The sequence below is a fragment of the Tasmannia lanceolata genome, unplaced genomic scaffold (assembly GCF_043159265.1).
Source record: "Tasmannia lanceolata isolate RefF3 unplaced genomic scaffold, GAP_Taslan_0.1 ptg000015l, whole genome shotgun sequence".
Classification (NCBI taxonomy): Eukaryota; Viridiplantae; Streptophyta; class Magnoliopsida; order Canellales; family Winteraceae; genus Tasmannia; species Tasmannia lanceolata.
The window spans coordinates 33,106,348-33,127,797 of record NW_027518692.1 but is presented as its reverse complement, the minus strand read 5'-3'; the positions used below and the strand labels follow the sequence as shown (position 1 = coordinate 33,127,797).

General features: G+C 37.2%; 1 protein-coding gene across 4 annotated transcripts in view; it reads left to right on the top strand.

Annotated features, from left to right (window-relative positions):
- Window positions 1-20,277, top strand: part of SIK1 (Protein kinase superfamily protein) — a 37,645-nt gene extending 17,368 nt beyond the window's left edge. The window contains exons 7-18 of one of the 4 annotated variants that reach the window (XM_077355169.1): window positions 842-904; window positions 4,643-4,687; window positions 4,908-4,943; window positions 5,800-5,855; window positions 11,272-11,353; window positions 11,720-11,830; window positions 11,941-12,106; window positions 14,039-14,171; window positions 18,522-18,768; window positions 18,954-19,154; window positions 19,257-19,342; window positions 20,071-20,277. In XM_077355169.1, coding sequence (XP_077211284.1) covers window positions 842-904; window positions 4,643-4,687; window positions 4,908-4,943; window positions 5,800-5,855; window positions 11,272-11,353; window positions 11,720-11,830; window positions 11,941-12,106; window positions 14,039-14,171; window positions 18,522-18,768; window positions 18,954-19,154; window positions 19,257-19,342; window positions 20,071-20,170 — 1,326 coding nt within the window. In that variant the 3' untranslated portion in view covers window positions 20,171-20,277. Of the gene's footprint in view, window positions 1-841; window positions 905-4,642; window positions 4,688-4,907; window positions 4,944-5,799; window positions 5,856-11,271; window positions 11,354-11,719; window positions 11,831-11,940; window positions 12,107-14,017; window positions 14,172-18,521; window positions 18,769-18,953; window positions 19,155-19,256; window positions 19,343-20,070 lie in introns of all 4 variants that reach the window. The other 3 variants (XM_077355167.1, XM_077355168.1, XM_077355171.1) reach the window with 3 other exon arrangements.
- Window positions 20,278-21,450: the final 1,173 nt, after the last annotated feature.

Below are 21,450 nucleotides of genomic sequence, written 5' to 3'. Positions count from 1 at the left end.
AACGAGAGGAGAGGACTGCTTACCTTTGGGCGGCTGCCAGGGGGGGGGGGGGGGTCTTTTTTTTTGTTTGACTCAAATTAGGTTTTTCTCCCCCCTTCGGGCTCTCTTTACAAGGGTTGAATTGAAATGTGTGTATGAAAACTGTGTGTTATTAGTATACTATATTAGCATGTATTACATAAATGTATTTATATGAAATGCATGTAAAATGTGGTGCATGTATTTTGTATAAGTGTTTATGTGAATTTAATGTGCAATGTGGTATGTGCTGAATTATCACACATCCATGACAATGCATTTCACTAGGTGTTCAATGTTGCTTAACTATTATGGATGGTTGTCTTGCTTATGTGATGGTTTCTATGTGTACATTTGTGCTTATTCTAGCATTTCATAAAGTTTCATCTTAAAATTTCATCATCTGTATATGTTTCCATACGTTTGCAAAATTTTCAACCGAAACATTTTCATTTCCTTGGCGACTGAAAGCGAAACCGAAATTTTAAACCTTGGTCCGAAGAGCATTATTGCTGGTTGCTTTATTAGAGAATTAAATAAGTTGTAGAATGGCTACTGTGTCACAGCTTGGGAATCGTGTCATGACTATTTGGAAGTATATATTGTTATATTATATATTTTTACTAGAGTTTTTCTATTGCTTGACATTTCCTTTTCTTGTGTGATAGCTAATAGGGAGTCCTTGTTTGCTTCTGCTGTCACTGTCATGACTATTTGGAAGTATATATTGTTACATTATGTTTTTTTACTAGATTTGGTCTATTGCTTGACATTTCCTTTTCCCCTGTGATAGCTAATAGGGAGTCCTTGTTTGCTTCTGCAGTTTATTGGTACGCCTCATTGGATGGCTCCAGAGGTTATTCAAGAAAGTCGCTATGATGGAAAGGTAATTTTTCATTGATTCGATGTACATGTAGTTCTTGCTTTTACATTCTTTACTCCTTTCTATCAATTTCCACTGTTTTATAATAAATAAAAAGTAAATGTGATGCATAGTTGTGACTGCCCCGATTCACTCTCAAATATCTCATGGGAAAGAAACATATTGAATAGGTGCTCGAGTTCTTGCTTTTACCTTCTCTACTCCTTTCTATCGATTTTCCACTGTTTTATTAATAAATAAAAGTAAATGTGATGCATAGTTGTGACTGTCATGCCATTCAAAAAAAGAAAAGAAAAGTTGTGATTGTCCTGATTTACTCTCAAATATCTCATGGAAACGAAAACATATTAAATAGGTGCAAGATGTGATGGTTATTATCTGTTGATTTACTTTCTTATTTTCATATTTGTAGCATCTTTAGTACGCAGCTCTGGCTTCCAAAAGATTTCAAGGTCCTTGAAATTATTTTTTTCATAGAATTAGTAGATGATTGCTAGCAAAGCGGAAATCCATTTTGTGAAAAAAGAAGTGGATATACTATTGTCAAACTCCCACAAAAAGACAAGGAAAAGAGCTCAATCCCCATGAAACACAAAAAGCACTGTGAAAATGACCAAATCATCGGTAATTTTCACTTCCATCTTTATTTTCCAATCGGAGTTCCTTTTTGGAAGTGTTTTCCTAAATAGCAATTTAAAATGTGTGGATCTTCATAATTCCTTGTTACTATGCAATCTATTGACTGCATGTGTGCATTCCTAGGAATATTCTGTTTATTTTTATTTGTTTTGAATAGTGATACTAAGACAGGGATGGTTGACCTTCTTTGCTAATCTGCAATTGGTGATGTAACATGTCAAATTGATGCAAATGGTTTGTCTCTGATGGAAGGGGATTAAATAGTAATTTAAAACATGTGTGAAACTTTTTTTCTAATTACTTATTTTCTAATTAAGGAATGGTCTGTGTGAATCTTATTTTCTAATTACAACGCAGCGTATTGATTGTAACGGTGCATGCCCTTATTGATTCATTCAAACTAGTCCACCCCCTTCTTTTTCTTCTTCCTTCTTAGGAGAGGGGTACAAGGGCTTCTTCAAACCTAAGAGGGAAATGGTGTCTTTCGAAAGAATACCCTATTTTCTTCTATACAAAATTTAGTCATGACAGATATGGATTTAAAATTTTGGTTTCGGTTATTTTGGCCGAAATCTAGTAATAGAAAAAGTATTATTTTATCAGCCGAAATTTCGGAATAATATTAAATTTAAAGAAAAAAAAATTCAATTTTTCAAAATTTCGGCCAAAATTTGGGAAATCCGAAATTTCTGATTTCACAAATCGGTCCCAACCGAAATTTCGGATTTCGGCTGAAATTTATAACCATGATGATAGATCACATGAATTATTTGAATCGTGCAATTCAATTGAAAATTTCAAGATCCATATAATTTTAGATTTCAATCATTGGATTCATATCAAAATACATAAGATGTGATTTGAATCATAAATCATAAGATTTTCAAAGCAATGGGCCGAGCATGAGTCTGTGGGACTCTATTATCGGGAGGGCGGAGAGGATACTGACACCATGGTAGATCCTTTTATTGCTCGCGAGGAGGATTACCCTTATTAAGTTTCGTATTGGCTAACGTTCAATTGTACTTCATGTCAATTTTTAGATGTTTCATAGATGTTATTGATAAACCGGAGCACTTTCAAAGAAACTTTATGTGGAATGAGAATGAAGAAAGCAAGTATCATAGTTAGCTGAGAGGTTGTTTGCAAGCCAGAGGAAGAAGGGGCTTCGGGGATTTATGTTCTCACAATGAGGGCCACTCAAAAATATTATGTTGTCAGAATGAGGAACAGCTGTTGATGAGAAAGAAGGTTTGGAGGTTTTGTATGGAGGATCACCTTGGGCGGGATATGATTGCTAGGAATATGGGGTCAAGTGGGGAGGATGGTTCTTAGGAGACTCCTATCGCTTCCAGAGGGTCACAGTTTGGATAGATATTATGAGATGTGCAATGGTGGTTGAGACGGTTGTTGCTTTCATGTTGGTGTGGGTGACTATATCCATTTTTAGTATGATCTATGGTGTACCTCTTGTCATTTGAAAGACAAGTATCCTGGCTTCATTAGAGTGGGGGAGATGTTTCATTCTGAGGACGGAGAAGTCAACTGGATGTTCAAGTTCCGTGGACCTTTCTTTGATAGAGATATGGATCAGGCGGCAGAGCTGTAGGGATGCCTACAGTCGGTATATATAAAGCAGGCTGATAGGGACAAGCACACATGGAATGGGTGTACGGATGGATTGTTTATGCTTAAATCTCTCCATAACTTGGCGGGCTCATCTTGAGGAACAACCCCTTCTAGGCGTGCGTAGAGGATAAAAGCTCCATTGCGGATGAATGTTTTTTGTTGGACATATTGTTTGGGGTGGCAGGTGATTCCAATGCACATTGTTGCCTTCATTGACGCGTGGGCTTTTTCCCTTTGGCCGCCGATAGGTATGATGCTATGGAATCTTGCGTTGGTGGCTGTTCTTTGGTTGGTTTGGTAGGAGAGAAATAGCTGGATTTTCAAGGGATTTGCTTTATGTTAGGTGGTTTTTTCTACATTGGTTAACTGGGCAGTTGGGGTGAACGAGTTTCATGGCATCCCGAAGTCTTCCGTAAGGCGTTCTTGGCATGCAATTTGTGTTAGCTACAACAGGTGGTACCTGCCTTCCCTAGATCCTTTCCTCCCAGTTCCCTTAAGAAGAACTTTGATGGGTCAAGGTTTGGAAATACAGGCATGGCCGTATTGAGGGAGTTCTTTGTGGTCATGACAGGGAAGTTAGATGGGCATTCTCTAGCCAGTTTGAGGTTAAGTACTCTAATGAAATGGAACCCCTTGTGTTCAAAATCGACTTTCTCAGGGTGGACATGGATTCTTTGTTTGTTAGTCGTTGAGGGTGACTCTTTGAACGCCATCCTTTGGGTCAATAAGAAAGGCTTTCCTTGAAGGTTTCCAGATGCCATTGAGGAGGTCCTTCTTTTGGTAGGTAAGCTGGGATTGAATTTCTGGCCTTCAGATTGAAGGACACTGCCTTGACCATTGAGCTAGAGGCTCAATCCCATTGAGGAGGTCCTTGACCATATTGAGTGGCACATTTGACTTTTCAGCACAACTTTCGGTCTATTAATGCTGATGCAGATCCGTTGGCTCATTGTGGTGTGAATAGACCTTCTTTGGTTGCTAGGGATCACATTCGCATTGAGGTTCATTGTTGATTTTTTGTGTGTGTGCAATCATTAGTGTTGTTCTTTTTCTCTTGTTTTGCCTTGATCACCATGTAAGGCATGTTTCTCTTTGTAAGCTTTATTCTCTGTCAATAAAGTTTGCTTCATCATTCAAAAAAAAACAAAAAGGAAAACAAACACAACTTCCTATGGTAAAAAATATCCTCCAAACTTGGATCAAGGGTGTTCTTCCATCTGTGTAGGACTTGTAGGTACACCGAGGAATCATAAATGACCCAACTTTCTTCTACTGATGGATTATCACGCTATTTGTTTTTTGAATGGCGATGCATTATCATGCTATTGTACACAATCCTAAGAGTTTCATGCCTAAATATTTCATTTATATGCTTTTCTCTCTAAATCACATTTGGTAGTGTTCTTAATTTTTTATCTTCAAGTTCTTAATTTGCAACATCACAGTATCGCATTAACTTAATTTTTTTTCCAGGTAGATGTGTGGGCTCTTGGTGTATCTGCAATTGAAATGGCGGAGGTATGTTTCTTTGGTATATAAATGGTGTATTTGCAATTCCTCCTATGATACTGTTTATTGTTTTGTTCATTTTTCTTCTACGTGGCTTCACAAATGCTATCATCCTTTTCTTTCATTGCCAATTGAAATGCAATAATTTGCGTATGAATGTGATTTTGACGCTTAACATTGATTCTTGAGACCTTATACTTGTTTTTATCCTTCCTTCATCAATTTTCAGGGATTCCCACCAAGATCCACTGTGCATCCAATGAGGGTGAGTATATGCTCTTTGTTATCTATAATTCTCTTCCCTTTATCTTCCAATGTCATAGGAAGAATTTAATGCGTGTTTCAAATTTGTGTCGGATGCATTTATTTTAAGTTTTTAACTACATTCTATCTTCTTTATGATGCTCTACTGTGATAATTATAGTATTTTTCTTATTTGGTTGTTAGCACTAAAGTACCTAAACATTCTATCTCCCCTTTTCCTTTCGTTTGATAAAATCTCTTTGCCATTCAAAAAAATAAAAAATAAAAAAATGCATAGGTGGCTAAAATTTAGAGGAAAAATTTATCCAAAAAGGATGACCCATAACCTGAAACACTTACCCCTTTTATTACCTAAATACAGAATTTTACCCAGACCTACCATTTCTTTACCCTACTGTCACATATCTGTCTAGATCTGTAACCCCCCTTTAACCCTATCATAACAGCCCCGAATTTCTATCCCTTGAATTTATCTAATCCTGCCCCTTAATTCTTATACATTTCCCTAGCCTTAATAACCTAAATCTGAACCCTAGACCCCAAGACAACCCTTGTCTTGGTTACATGAATTGGTCTTAGAGATACAATACCTAGTGTAGTGTCTTCCTCTTTCCATTTTTTTTCATAAATATTTCAAGACCCTTAACGATTAGAATTGGTAATGATTTTTTGATATCATTTTTCCATGATTTTGTCATTGCACTAAAATCCTATTATGATGAATAACGAATTGTGTTGGGCATTTTTTTTTTTTTTTTTGTTATTTATCTTTTATCTGAACCTTTGTAATGAATCCTGTACCTTGTGTTGCTTGGTATAAGACAATGGTATGTTGACAAATATTTCCTTTCTGATAGGTATTGTTCATGATATCTATAGAGCCTGCTCCAATGCTTGAGGATAAGGAAAAATGGTTAGTCTTTATCTCTTGTTTTCAAGATATCATTTGCATTTTAAGATGCTGATGGTTTCATATTTCATCTTTATGCTTTTCGAGTAATGTAACTTTCGTGTTTGTCAATCATGTGTAGTTATTCTCATGAAGGTATACTTGATGCTCCAATACAAATTGACATATTATGTACAAAGATGTAACACACGCACACGCATGTACGCGCGCGCATAAAATACATATTATTTTTTTACACACACACACACACACGTGTGTGCGTGCGCGCATAAAATACGTACTATTTTTTTAAATCTTAGGCTTCCATCAATTTTCTTAACCAAGAGAACATGTTGCTAAGGTTTTAAATTTCGGCCGAAATACCGAAATTTGGAATTTTGGTCGGACCAACACCGAAAGTACAGAGATTCGACGTCGGTCCAGATTTCGGCCGAAATTTCAGAAATTTTAAATAGGAAAGCAAGAAACGCCTATCGTAAGTGGGAGTCACGTTTCCCCATAATGCGTTTTCGAAGCGTGATTCGGGGCGCTTCTCCAGATATCAGGTCTCATTTATGGGAAACCCGTTTCATAATACATAGGAAGCGAGTATTTTATTAAAGGGAAGCACATATGTTGTTAATGGGAAGCGCGTATTTCGTTAATGAGAATCGAGTTCAAAAAGTCGATTCCCATCTTTTTACGGGTTTTTGATTTTAAAGTTAAATAATTAGTCATAATTTTATTGTACCTGATGTAATTTTCATCCTTTGTAAAGGATTCTTTTGTCTTTTCACCCAAACCCTAAAACCCTATCTCATAACCCAAGCCCTCCCTTTGTAAAGTTTCTTTAATGTTTACGGAGAAAAAAACCCAAAAACCAGTGTGCGTCGAGCCATTTCGATTTTATATATTTTTTTGAGCCAATAATCGGTTAGAGTCTAACAATCGGCTGTTACAATCTGAAACAAACATAGCCTATTTTTCAGTGTTTATGTGTATTCATCTTTTCATCTTCTTTTCTCTTGATTCTTTTATTCTTCAAATGGGTATGAGTATTCTTTTTCACTGTTTCTCTCTAGGCTTGTTTTCTACTTTTCTTTGCATTATTTTTTGCTTTACTCGGTCAATTCTTTCAAATACCATTTTGTCAGGGCCTTCAGATTTAACGCTTCCCTTCCCACCATCTTGGAGAGGGCGGCAACCTTGAAATTTTTACCCATTTTTCAGATCGGTAAAAATATTCGAAGAACCCATTTTTTTTTTTTTTTTACATAATTTCGGCCGAAACTGAAATGGTGGGACCCAATCCTATCGAAACATGGTGTAAAATGGTGGACCCCATGTATGAATGGGTTTTGGCATAGATTGTTGGCCCGCTCATCGGTTTAAAATGGAGGGACCCTTCATAAGCTTGGGTTTGCGTGGAGATGGTGGGCCCCACCCCATCAAAACATTTTATAAAATGGTGGGCCCCACCCATGCTATGCATGAGTGTAAAATATCTGCCATAGAAAAAAGTTTTCCAATAATAATTTTCCATGGGAAAAGTTTTCCAATTAAGATTTTCCATGGGAGAACAAATGAAAAAGGAAAGATCACATTTAGCATATATTATAGAACTATATTTCCAGCCCCTTTTATATATGGTTCTTTGTTGTATGTTAGCAAACAATGTGCTGATGTAAATTGTAAAAAGGGCTTGACTTGAACAAGTAAAAAGGACATGACTAGTGCATGTGATAATGCGAGGTAATTTCGCCATTCTCTTCGTAGCGCTAACTGTTTGGTAGATTCGCTCGCCGTGAAGGGTGTTTGTATTGTTGATTTGCATGTTGTGCAATCGTTGCTCTCCTTGCAATTTTCCTATTTTTTTAATTTTTTTAATTTTTTATCTATCATCTGTATTAAAAAAAGGGTTGAAAGAGTCAATTTTATATCATATCATTATCGGGTGAGCATGAGGACTTTCAATTGATTTGATAGGGAAAACCTTGGACTAAGAAGTGAACTTGGCCAAGGTAAAAAGATTCGACTCGGGTGAGTCAACGATTGACTCGGAGAGTTGTTAAACAATTCTATAGAAAACTATTGTAATTTATTCACTATCTTATTTTATAAGAGGAAACTGTTAAGCTCACCAAACTTATGGTGAGCTAGCTTGCCCAATCACATGGGGCCCCACTTTGTTAGGATGATCCAAACCATTCATTTGAAAGTCCCTTACATAGATGGGGGGTGTACCAAAAATCAGCTCCATAGGATCATCCTAACCCCTCCATTTGTGGAGGACAAAAATGGACAGACACAAATTTGCCCCATTTTTGTCCTCCACAAATGGAGGGGTTAGGATGATCCTATGGAGCTGATTTTTGGTACACCCCCTATCTATGATAAGGCCTTGCAAATGAATGGTTTGGATCACTCCCCAAAATGTGGGACCCATGTGATTGGGCAAGCTAGCTCACCATAAGTTTGGTGAGCTTACAGTTTCCTCATTTTATAATACCTATAGATGAATGAACATTTATTGTATAATTGGAACTTGTAACGTAAACATACGTATGACATATAAATATGAATATATATATATATATATATATATATATATATATATATATATATATATATATATATATATAGAGAGAGAGAGAGAGAGAGAGAGAGAGAGAGAGAGAGAGAGAGAGATGTTCCATTTTTTTGGTGCGCTTAAGCTGTTATAACGGCTCCCATTCGTTTAAATGTTTGGGTCCTGCTGAGTCCCGCAAAAGCGCACCAATGGGAGGCGTTATAACAACTTAAGGGCACCAAAAAAATGGTGCGCTTAAGCGCACCAACACTTTTCTCATATATATATGAGTTAAGTGAAGCTACACATACGAGTAGCTAACTTAGCTACACCGACGGCTTAAAATACAGTGGGCCCACATTGTTTGGGTGATCCAAACCATTCATTTGATAGGTCCTCACATTGATAGGGTGTGCCTAAAAATTCAGCTCCATTGGATGATCCCAACCCTTCAAACTGTGGAGGAAAAAATGGACAGATTTGTGAAGGTTTTTACACGTCCATTTTTGCCTCCACAAATCGTAGGGTTCGGATGATCCTATGGAGCTGATTTTTTGGGCACACCCTATCTATGTGAGCGCCCATCAAGTGAATGGTTTGCATCACCCAAACAATGTGGGGCCCACTGTATTTTAAGCCGTCGGTGTAGCTAAGTTAGCTACACGTATGTGTAGCTACACTTTTCTCATATATATATATATATATATATATATATATATATATAGAGAGAGAGAGAGAGAGAGAGAGAGAGAGAGAGAGAGAGAGAGAGAGAGAGAGAGAGAAAACGGTTCCTACACATATGTGTAGAGAGTTCTCTACACACTAGCTTAAAATACAGGTGCGCTTAAGCGCACCAAAAACTTCTCTCTCTCTCTCTCTCTATATATATATATATATATATATATATATATATATATATATATATATAGATAAGTAGTTTTTTACCTAAGAAAGAACATTTATTTATATAATTAGAATTTCTAAAATAAATGAACTTATGATATCTAATTATGAATATGATATAATGTGATAGTAGAAAACTATTGTAATTTATTCACTATCTTATTTTATAATACCTATAGATGAATGAACATTTATTGTATAATTGGAACTTGTAACATAAACATACGTATGCCATGTAAATGTGAATGTGATACCATTCAAAAAATATATATATATATATATATATATATATATATATATATATATATATATATATATGAGGAAATGGAGTGTGCGGTTGACCGCACCTAAGCTTTGGTGCGGTCGAGGGCTTAAACACATGGGTCCCACAAGTTTGGTGGTGATCAAAACCATTCATTTGCAAGGCACCATCATATATAGGGTGTGTACAAAAAATCAGCTCCATTGGATCATCCTAACCCCTCCAAAAGTTGAGGGAAAAAATGGGCAGATTTGTGGCAAACGGTGTCTGTCCATTTTGCCCTCCATTTTTGGATGGGTTAGGATGATCCTATGGAGCTGATTTTTTGTACACACCCTATCTATGATGGGGCCTTGCAAATGAATGCTTTGGACCATCCTAACAATGTGGGACCCATGTGTTTTGGGCCCTCGACCGCACCTAAGCTTGGTGCGGTCGAGCGCACAATCATTTTCCTCTATATATATATATATATATATATGAGAAAAGTGTTCCTGCGCTGCAGCGCAGGGAGCTTCCCTGCGCTTTAGTGGCTTATAAAGCCTCCCATTGGTTCGTATAGCGGGTCCACCTTTGCGGGTCTACAAAAAGTGATGAATGGGAGGCTTTATAAGCCACTAAAGCGTAGGGAGCTCCCTGTGCTGCAGCGCAGGAACACTTTCCTCTCTCTCTCTCTCTCTCTCTCTATATATATATATATATATATATATATATATATATATATATATATATATATATATATATATATATATATAGGAAAGTGTCTCTAGTCTCTCCCCTAGATAAGCTTATCTACTCCTCCCTTTAAAAAAACACAGTGGGCCCACGCTGTTTGGATGATCCAAAGCATTCATTTGATAGGTCCTAACATAGATAGGGTGTGCCCAAAAAATCAGCAGCAAAGGGTCATCCTAGAACTTCGTTTTGTGGTGCCTTGTGGTACCCAGAATGGACACATATAAACGTCCACGTTTATATGCGTCCATTTTGGACACGGTGTGCCCCACAAAACGAAGTTCTAGGATGACCCTTTGGTGCTGATTTTTTTGGCACACCCTATCTATGTTAGGACCTATCAAATGAATGCTTTGGATCATCCAAACAGCGTGGGCCCACTGTGTTTTTTTAAAGGGAGGAGTAGATAAGCTTATCTAGGGGAGAGATTAGAGACACTTTCCTCATATATATATATATATATAGTGTGATAATAGACAAGTAGTTTTTTACCTAAGAAAGAACATTTATTTATATAATTAGAATTTCTAAAATAAATGAACGTATGATATCTAATTATGAATATGATATAATGTGATAATAGATAAGTTTTTTCAATTTTTTTTTTTTAAATAATGTGATAATAGATAATTAGTTTTTTCTTTTTTGGTCCACAATTGCATATCATTGAGTTACGTTTTCTATGCCTTTAGATTCCTTGCGTAGAGTATAATGTAGATATGTGTAGAAAACGTGTATTGTATAAATGTTAAGTGAATAAAAGAGTTTGGCTTACCGTATAGCCTCCATCTCATTCTCACGACAATTATTTTCATTTCTTTCTCTCTTCTCTTTCTCTATTGTACACTCTCAACTCTAAACCACCAAAGAATGGTGCTCCTTTGCTCTTGCTCTTGCTAATGATCCTTGACCACTTCATGATTTTTAAAGGATTTATACTTCAGGTTATTTTGGTTGTGTTTCTTTGGCAGGTCTCTTGTATTCCATGATTTTGTTGCAAAGTGCCTTACAAAAGAGCCGCGTCTACGTCCTACCGCACCTGAGATGTTGAAGGTACATATAGTGGTTTTTTGTAATTTTTTTGTTCATCATGCAGGATTGCAGGGTTTTAATGAAAATTTAGACTATTTATCTTCAGATCAACACGTAACATGCTAAAAGATAAAGTTACACATATTTCATTCTCATAAAACATAGATATTTGTTACTCAACAAACTCATAATTGAATAATTTTGGAAATGTTCATTTATGCTGAAGTGTTTCTCTCAGAACAGTCTTACACAGCAATTTTTTTTTTTTTTTTTTTTTTTGACTTTCTATGTATTATTTTAGATAACTTTCTCTGTCAACTTTGAACATATGGTGCCCAGAATGTAACATATAATAATTTAGCCTTGTGCATTGAATTTGAATTGCAGCACAAGTTCATTGAAAAATGCAAATATGGAGCTTCTGCAATGCTTCAAAAGATTGAGAAAGCAAAGCAGATCAGAGTGGCAATGGCTGCGCAAGCACATAATCGCGTGGATGTGAGGAATTTTTAGAGAGATGTTTGATTTAAAAGTTATCTTTTGCTTCATGAGTTCTTGAGGTTTTAAGTGCACGTTGGTTCATGCTTTTTATGTGCCCTTCTCTATAGCAGCCGCTGGAAGATAGTAAGAGTCCGAATTTGAATGAGAACTATGGCGACACTGTTCCATCAAAACCCCAGAAAATTCTAGTTCATGAAGTTCCAAATGAACTCCATGCAGCTACCATTTCCGGAAAGAATGATGTAGCTGATGGTTTGGAGTTGCCTGGACAAGGTACACATGGATTCATGGAATACTTTCAGCAACATTCTAGATATTTTTTGTTGGTCTTGCATTCTCTGGGCGAGCCTTGGCGCAACGGTAAGGTTGCTCCATTGTGACCTGGTGGTCACGGGTTCGAGTCATGGAAACAGCCTCTCTGCGAACTAGGGGTAAGGCTGTGTACATCTATCCCTCTCCACGCAATGGCGGGAACCTCGTGCACTGGGCCGCCCTTGCATTCTCCTACCAGTAGATTGTGCTATTGATAAATCTCCGTGTGCAACTTTAGATACTTGTGGATTGGGTCAAACTGGAAATTAAGAGATAGTTTTGTATACATTTATGGTAATTTTATTGCTAGAATATTTTATCTGCATTTATATTTGATGATAGCATGATTTTTCAAACTTCAAAGCATAATTTTAAATTGGGAGATGATTTTTTCACCCCCCTGTAGGATAATGCGCCCCCTTTTAACGTGAATTGTGGGCAGACTTTACACTTTTTGACGTCAAGTCACCTTAAGAGGGGGGCACATTGTCCTACAGGGGGGGCATCTCCCTGTTAAATTTCCACCAGAACCGACACAAAATGACCAAAATGTTTCTGTTTCCATTTCCACTGAAATGCATATCAAAACCAAAATCGTAAGTGTATTATTGGTATACTAAACCAGTATGTGTTACATAATTATATGTCTGAATTGCAAGTGAACTGTGGTGTGTGTGTTTTATATAGATATTTATATAAATTACATGTGAAATGCGGTATGTACGGAATTATCAATCGCATTTCATGTGGTCTTCGATGTTGTTAAACCATTATTCGTGGTATTTTTTTGCTCATGTTATAATTTTTTTAGTATGTATTTGTGCTTATTGTGGCACTTCCTGAATTTCTATCTTATATGTTCACCATTTACATATGCTTCCATACGTTTCCGTAATCTTACAGGATTTCTACCGAAATTTTCATCTGAAACCGACATGTTTCCATTTCCATCACGACCAAAAGACATACCAAAACCGAAAAGAGCCAGATGATATGTTCCCTTTAATTATTAGTTTTGGTTTGGAACTGCAACATTATTTTGGAAAAGACTTAGAATAAGCTTTCCAGCCCGTAGAAGGATGAAAACCGTAGTGCTTAGGAAGAAAAATCTCATGTTCCTCCGTCTTCATCAATTGTTCTCTTGTTGTTAGTGTTGTTTTTCATCTTTGGTTCCATCTTATATTATTTGGCTTTTTTGTTGCTATGTGCAATTCTGCTCCAGTTTTTCGATTTGTACGCATGATTGTATACAAAAGTATTTGGTGTTCAGTGCACATTATTTTCTTTTTTTAGTTTCAATGTCTGCATTGTTTATTCCCGGTGACTTCTTTCATTCATTCTTTTATTCTGCTCCAGTTTTTCGATTTGTATGCATGATTGTATACAAAAGTATTTGGTGTTCAGTGCACATTATTTTCTTTTTTTAGTTTCAATGTCTGCATTGTTTTATTCCCGGTGACTTCTTCTTTCATTCTTTTATTTTTTCTTGCTGCAGTTATTCATCGAGTCTTAAGATCTTGGCCATTCGCTTATTTAAGTCAATGATGTTATAGTTTCCTATGTGGGGTTATTGATTTTCCTTTTCAACTAGTATGTTTTCTTGTTTTAAGATATGTACATTTTTATTTGTATTTCTTTTTTGCTTCTCAGCTTTTGCAAATTTGGAAGAACAAAGATTCGTAATTTATCTAATTCCGTTTGGAAGAATCAATATGCAAATTTGGAAGTAAATATCTAGGAAATTGATTACTTAGAGGAAAGTAATGAGTTATTTATCAATTTTTTTTAGTCCCTCCAAGTACAGTAACTAAGAGTTCCATGAGCTTGTGAGTAAGATGTTTCTTAGATATGCCTGAAATTTATTTCGTACAGGTGACTTTGGGACTTTTATAGTTCATAGTGAAGTTGAAGTAAGCCAGCCAGCCATTCAACCACCACTTTCTGGTGCAAACGACTTCCTGCCTTTTCAGAGTGATATTGAAAGTCATTCCTCTCATGCGCCAGGGGACAAGGGAGCCAGTCTTCGGTATATTGCTCACGAAACACTTCTTTGTTTGCATTTGGGCACCTATTTTTAAGTACTGTATTCTTAGTTTGTCTCAAAAAAGGAAATGTGTTCATTACATGTATATAGTCAATGTATGGATCTCTGCCCACGACAGCTGGTAATATCTCTCAATCTGATAGGTGCCTCTTTCTTGGATCTCATCCTCCTAAAAATCAGAAGCAATAGTCACAGAATTTTAAGTGTTATTTGGACTTAGATATGGGTTTATGATTTTAAAAAAACTCACCAACTCCCAACACACTCTCTTTTCCTCTCTCTAATCCAAGATATCAAACTTTTCTCATTTTTAATCACTAACACATTGACTAATCAGTTTAGGTTCCCCAACCATGAAAGAGTGGATCCAATTTTAAAGTGATGGATGCTAAATTTTGATATCTAATAAGAAAGTAAAATGATTTACCACAATGTTGTCGTATCAGCTTGAAGAATAACTGAAACAAGTCACAGTTTAAAGACAACCATAGAAAAATGTACACCTAGATCGCGATTTATTGAGTTGGGAGTGCATGCAGGGAGCATAATTCTACCTTCTCCGGAACGACAAGCTCCCTTCCTATACGGAGCATGATCCCACTTTATTGGGTTTGCAATTCCTCCATCTATTATGAATTTGGATGTACTAACATAGATTATTGGGTATGTTCTACTATAGACAAATAATGTACTTTATCCATTATAGTATCTAAAACACATATGCTAAAGAGCATTATCTCTGGAGGTAATTTATCTTGTCTTTCTACTATGTCCGTCGTTCGGTTAGACCCGGGGTTTTGAGGGCGGAGGTGGAGTTATTTGATTACCTTCCCCCTTGAGTCCCGCATTTTTTGTTTGTTTGTGTATTTCTTCTTGCCCTTGTGGGGCCGTTATTGTATACTCTCTATTGTGCTTGATCCCTTGTATAGACCTCCTCGGTCTTTTCATTGGAATGATATTTATTCTTATCATTTTAGAAAAAAGTATCTAGAACACAGATAAACATTCAGATAGTGTGCAAAAGCTAGAGATGATGAGCTAGTGGATGAAGACGGAGTCAATACATGACAGGAAAAGAGAGAAGTATCATCCCCCTCCGATTTTGGGGCGTTGGAGAAATACCTTGAAATCGCAGTAGGAGGCAAAGAGGTGGAAGACCACAAAAAGGAACTGAAAAAATGTCTGGTAGGGTGTATGAAAAACTCCTCTTGGGACCTTGAGGAGGGAGGTATGGCAGTGGGCCATTAAAGATAGGAATATACCGTTGCTATCAAAGCCTCTAGTAATTAATAACTTGGTGATTTTATTCAGGTTTGACTTGGAACAACAAGCATTGCAGGTCCTCCGAAAGGGGGGATGCTCTGGGCCATAATATGTCATCCCTGCATGCATGGAACCCCGCCATTCACTCTGGTGCCAAAACAGTGTGTCTAAGATTCTACGACATTCCGCTTCATGCTTGGTCATTAGCTATAGTTGAAGCTTTGGGAAAAATTGTTTGGCCAGGTGCTTCAAGTCCAGTTATTAGGAAACCATGATTATTGTGTGGCCTTTGCCTCAGTTAGAGTCCTAACTAAGTGCTGGAAGTCGATTACGCCATTTATTAAATTAAAAGTAGATAATAAAATCTACTTAGTCCAAGTGAAATGTATGCCTGAGGGGGAAAATGAGGATTTTTCGCCCCAAACAATTAGCCAGATCGGAAAAAACATCACCGGTTTTCTCACTTCGGTACCTGAGGCGAGCATGGCTGAAAAGGTGGACATAAATGGTAATTCGAAGCAAGTACCGGAAGGTCAAAAGGAGCCGTTAAATTTCAAATTCAAATTTCCACCCTTCCAGTCGGTAGCTGAGACTTCCCTAGCTAGATCTCTAAGGCCAAGGATTGAGACTGCCAACCATGCTGCATTTAATGCCTCAACACCTGGTGCCTTATTACAGGATATTCACAACCGGGGGGGGTCTTCTAAATCGACGATAGGAAAAGCTAAACCTTCCTAAAGGTATTGCTGCAAAACAAGGTTATCGGGGGAGAAAGGACTTCAAACTTGGGGCTGCCTCGAAAAACTTAAAGTTTGGCTACAAAAGAACTTTCGCACTCGGGATTCGAGAGCTTTTGAGAAGTGCCATGTGGCCAGGAAAGGTGAAAATGATTGGAAGCCACGAAGTTTACGTGTGGGTAAGGACTTACTACATTGCCACGATAAGACCAAGGGGCATCATTACAATTACCCACTCAAAGAAGTCTCGAGAATAGGTCCCGTACCTCCTAAGAAGAAACGGGAAGGACATCACGTAGACATAAATGAGCAAAAAAAGCAACAGTTCATCTCAAATGTACTGAAAATGTTAGAAAAGTATGAGAGAACTGGTGACTCCTCGTCCTCAGAAGATGAGGGAAGAGTGGATGAAAAAGGTAAAAGGAAGATTGAACTCCAAAGCAGAGGGGATAAAAAGAACAGTTCATGTGATGAATCCCCATCGAGAAGTGAAATTGCAAGGGAATTCAGGAAAATACAACGGAAAAAGCTCGAACAGGAAGCAAAGAAAAATGTGGAAGGAGTTCCCCAACTGTCTGGAAAAAGGTCTGGCAAAGAAGACAACGTATCACAACCCAAGGAGACAGACTTTCATCAAAGATTGGAAGAGGAGCGGCATGAAAGAAAGGATTGGTTGGAGGCCGCCCGGGCAGAAAAGATGGAAAAGAAGAAGGATATAATTTTCCCTTATGAGGAGCCTAAAATGACAATAGATTCAATGGAAGCATAACTTAGAGGGAAAATTAAATCCTGCATTGAGAGAGCTGACCAGGCTTCAGTAGGAGGAGAGTTGGGAGTTTTAGAGGAAGAGATGAGAGTGTCAGAGGAAGAAGAGATAGTGGTGTTGAATACGGACGAGGTATCCTCATAAGAGGACAAGGAAGAAGTGTCATAAGAAGAAGAAAAAGTCTTCTATGATGAGTTTGGAAAATGACAAAAATAGGAGACCGCCTGGGAATAGGGTATCAGGAAAATCTTTAAGAGACAAAGAAAATGTTCTTCGACATAGAGAAGAGGGATGCGGGGAAAAAAACAAAAACACCCCAAGGACAGGGAATAGAGAACTCAATGCTCTCAGGAAGATGGTTAACCAGATAGCAGGCTTTTGGTAGATCTTAGACGAAGATCAAGCATTGGTGAAGGGAGGAGTAGCTCCAGTTGATACCTTCCAAGAAAATTGACTCTGAAAGCTATCCGGGGTACCTGCCTTTCAAGGAAAATGTAGCTTCTGTTTTTGTTCAGGGTCTTTATTAAGGAAAATGTAATGACATATGTGAGGGAGAATAGGTTAGTAAAGGGGAAAGATTTGGAAAGCTTATGTCCCAGGGCCCTGGAGCTCCCTCCTAGGCTACCATGCGAAGTAGCAAATGGGGGACTCCTGGTCCCTACTCATGTAACCTTCGTATGTTATATCAATAAATCTTTAGTCACTTTTCAAAAAATAAAAAAAAAATAAAAAATTCAGATATATAGTTGCAAGTTGCAACACTCTATCATATATTTAAAACATCTTTGTGATAGATAAATATATATGTTATAACATCGAATCAAGCTATATATGTTATCAAATTGGCAATACAAGGATAAAAATGAGGCTTGTCGGGTTGGGGGTTTGGCGTTGTATGTTTGTTGGAGACTTTAATCTTGTCACCTCAATGAGTAAGAAGCAAGTAGTTGTTGCTAGATCTAGAGTGTCAAAGCTAACTACACTGCTATAGTAGATACAACTTGTGAACTTACGTAGCTTTAAAGTTTAAACTATTTTCAAGGGAATTAGGGTAGAAACGAACACTTCAGATACTTATCAAAGTTACATCATAAATAGTTTTAGCTCTAGCTGTTTTTTACTTGCCTTAAGTACTCTTGGGAATAATTGAAATAACCACCAAAAAATAAATATGAAATGCTATGATAAATTAGAAAATAAAAATCCTAAATTACAGTTTATCTCCCAGTTTCATGCTGCATTTGTTCTATTCTCATGTCCAGGATATTTCTCATTCATCTCATAATACTTGGAACCACTTTCTTTATTTTTCTTTTTTCTTTTATATTCATGAAAATTTGGTGAGATTTCCCTCCTTTTTTTTTTTAATGGTTGGTGACATTTCCCTCTTTCCAATCTATTTGGCTTGTATGCAAATTTTAGTTTCTTTTTGGATTTTAAATTATTTATTTCACTGTTTACTCTTGCATTTTTCCATGTGCTAGTGCGTTTTAAGTTTCTCTGGTTTTATTTCCCTACCAGTGTTGGATACTAACTATTATATGCTGCAACCTCTGGGTTATTTAGTACAACACAGATACACTTCATTAGTAATTATTCTGTCAGGGAGGAGAAAACTGCCATTTCCATCACCAACAACCTCTCAAATGCAGAACTCAATCCCAATGCACAAGGCATACAGGGAACACTGCCTTCTGCACTTGGATCTCATGAGCAAAACCTTAAGATAGACAGCCTTAGTTCATTAAAGGATAAAAGTGGGACCTTGAAGAGCACAACTGTTAGTCGGAAAGCCTTCGCACTGCAAGACAAGGTAATTTTCATCCTCAAATCATTACTTCCAAGTAAAATCTAAGATTTTTTTTTTTTTGCTTTGAAATTGTGACATAGAGCCCCCCACAGGTGTCCGACCTATTATTTTGATTATCCCTTTCAAAGTAGAAAAAAAGCGAATCAATAGTTATAATGGCTAACTTATTTGATTTTCTGTTGTTGTAGCTTTTGTCAATATATGCAGCTGGTAAGACAGTGCCTATACCATTCTTAAAGGCAACAGACATTTCTCCTCTTGCTTTGGTGTCAGGCAATATGCTTGGTGGTAGTGAACTGAATAAAGATGGCACTATTGCACTGGAAGCAGTACAGGAGCTTTTCAGTGCTGATGGGCAAGCTAGAAAAGGCCGACGGGGACAAAACGAGGTTCTAACATCTTAATTTGTTATCTCTATTCATGTTTTTCAAAGCCATTAAATGGTATTAATGGTGTTTTATGTCTTGATTTCAATTCTTAATTCCCTGCAGATGCCCCTTCCTTCAAGTGTGTATGAAAGACTGACTACAAGTTCAACACTACTCAATCTGGCACAGGCTTTAGCTTACCATAAAATGTATGAATTTTCTGTTGATTCAATCATACTTGCACAAAATGTAGGAATTTTCTGTTTGTTCAATCTTATTTTCATAGCTATCACTGTCTAATCAAAAGCCAAGTCCAGGCAAACTAAGCTAGGCCAATCGGCTTATGTTGCAATCAAAAGGCATTTGACCATCTCACTCTATGCTTACCCTAAGAGCCTGATTGGATTGAAAGAAAAACGTTTCTGATGGAAATTTTTTTCTTTCTACAATTTAGAGGGAAATGATATGATTATGGTTAATTTAGAGGGATATTATCATAAATTGAACCTCCCTCTAAGTAATCATGGAATAGGGTTGGTTCAAGTGATCTTTGTTTTTGTGTAAAAAAAGTATGAAAATTTAGAAATATTTTTCCTTTCCTAACTTTTCCAGAAAATTCTTGAAATCCAAAACTGTTTTGACACCTAGAAACAGAAATCTCTTCTAACCTTCATTGCCTGTAGACTTAAATAACTGAATCCAAACACTTTAATTTTAAGGGTAAACACGTTACACTTGACGTCCTCATACCATGTCTGTGTAGTGTAGGTTTTAACCATTTAAGCATCTCTTGCATGCACATGATTTTTTTAGAGCTATTGCCACAAGAATCACAGATTTCTGTAACATATAATTTGAGTTGCCTTTTCATTGGATATATCTCTCTCCAGGCATAAGCTGAGCTCCTTATTTTTTGTTTGCTTGTCATTTCTTCCAGGTGCTATGAGGAAATGCCACTCCAAGAGCTGCATGCATCTGAAGAGCAACATACAATTCAGAACTTATGTGACACCCTCAGAACTATATTACGGTTGTAGTCCCACCTTGTGTAAGTATTTTATGCCATCAATATCTTCCTATATGGTTTTGTTTATGCTTGGTTCATTTTATATATTGATTATCAGCGAAATTATTTGAAGAAAAAGTGGGGTCTGGGGAGGCAAAATCATACACTGGCAAAATTATTTTATCCCCAAACTCATTCCTGGAATTGAGGAGAAGGTTTGGGGAGCCAAAGACACCAAGAAACAAAACCAAAATGGATTCTCTTGATTAAATACTGTACATAAGCCAAATTGAAAGTAAATAGTACAATCTAATAAGTAAAGTCAATAGAAGAAATTTAAATTGCCATCAAATATTTTCACATGGATACAAGATTCATCCGAAACACCAAATATTCAGCCAGCCACTTTACAGGGCTCTCTTCTTGCAGCACGAGATGCAAGAAGTCTTCAAACAGGATAATTTTTAGAGTAGTTTTATAGGATATTATTATTCCCTATGGATACAGATTTCTAATAGCAATCAACTCAGAAACCTTAACAGATATCTTTTGAAGTTAAAGCGACGTAGTCTGAGTAATGAAATCAGGTGTTTCTTTTCTTTTGGGTGGCCTTCTTTCTCACCCATCGCAGGGCATTCTTTGCTTTCTGACTTCATCACCTTCCTTGCTTGAATTATTGTTTATAGCTGATTTGTGGGTCCCACTGATGCTGTCAACTGGTTTGTTCACTTGAATGTGGACCCCACTGTAAGGAGCAAAGAGCACTTGTTAGGAATCTGAAGGAGCCTTTGAAATACCTAAGAGATACCAAGGACTAAATTCCCAGGCCCAAATTTTGATTTGGCATGAAGATGATGGTATGGGGCCCACATGGGAGATTCCTTAGCTGTGGGGACCTATAGGGCTATAGGTCCTTTTCCCTAATTATTTGAGCATATGGGTGTTTTACCAGTTAGCTCATTTTCCAGTTTTTTCGAAACTTTATTTTTGCATTGTTTTCAAAATTCCGGGACATTAGCCGAGCCCCTTGCAGTATCGAATGGGAGTCAACTACTTATTCCATACCCAGAAGAGGCCGGAGAGAAATGAATAAGGAATTCGCCTCTTAGTTAGCTGCTTCCGCTGACTGGCTGCTTTCATTTCCCTAGGACCAATCAAATCGAGTCCGTATCCCATGCTGCTATCTGCAACGGGGGCTCTCAGAGGAGGTCTTAATAGAACCTTTCCTTTCTCCCCTGCTGCAGAGGGTTCGATCGACTAAGAGAACGAGATGAATGCCAAGGTCTAGAGACTCAGATCTTGATGCAGAGC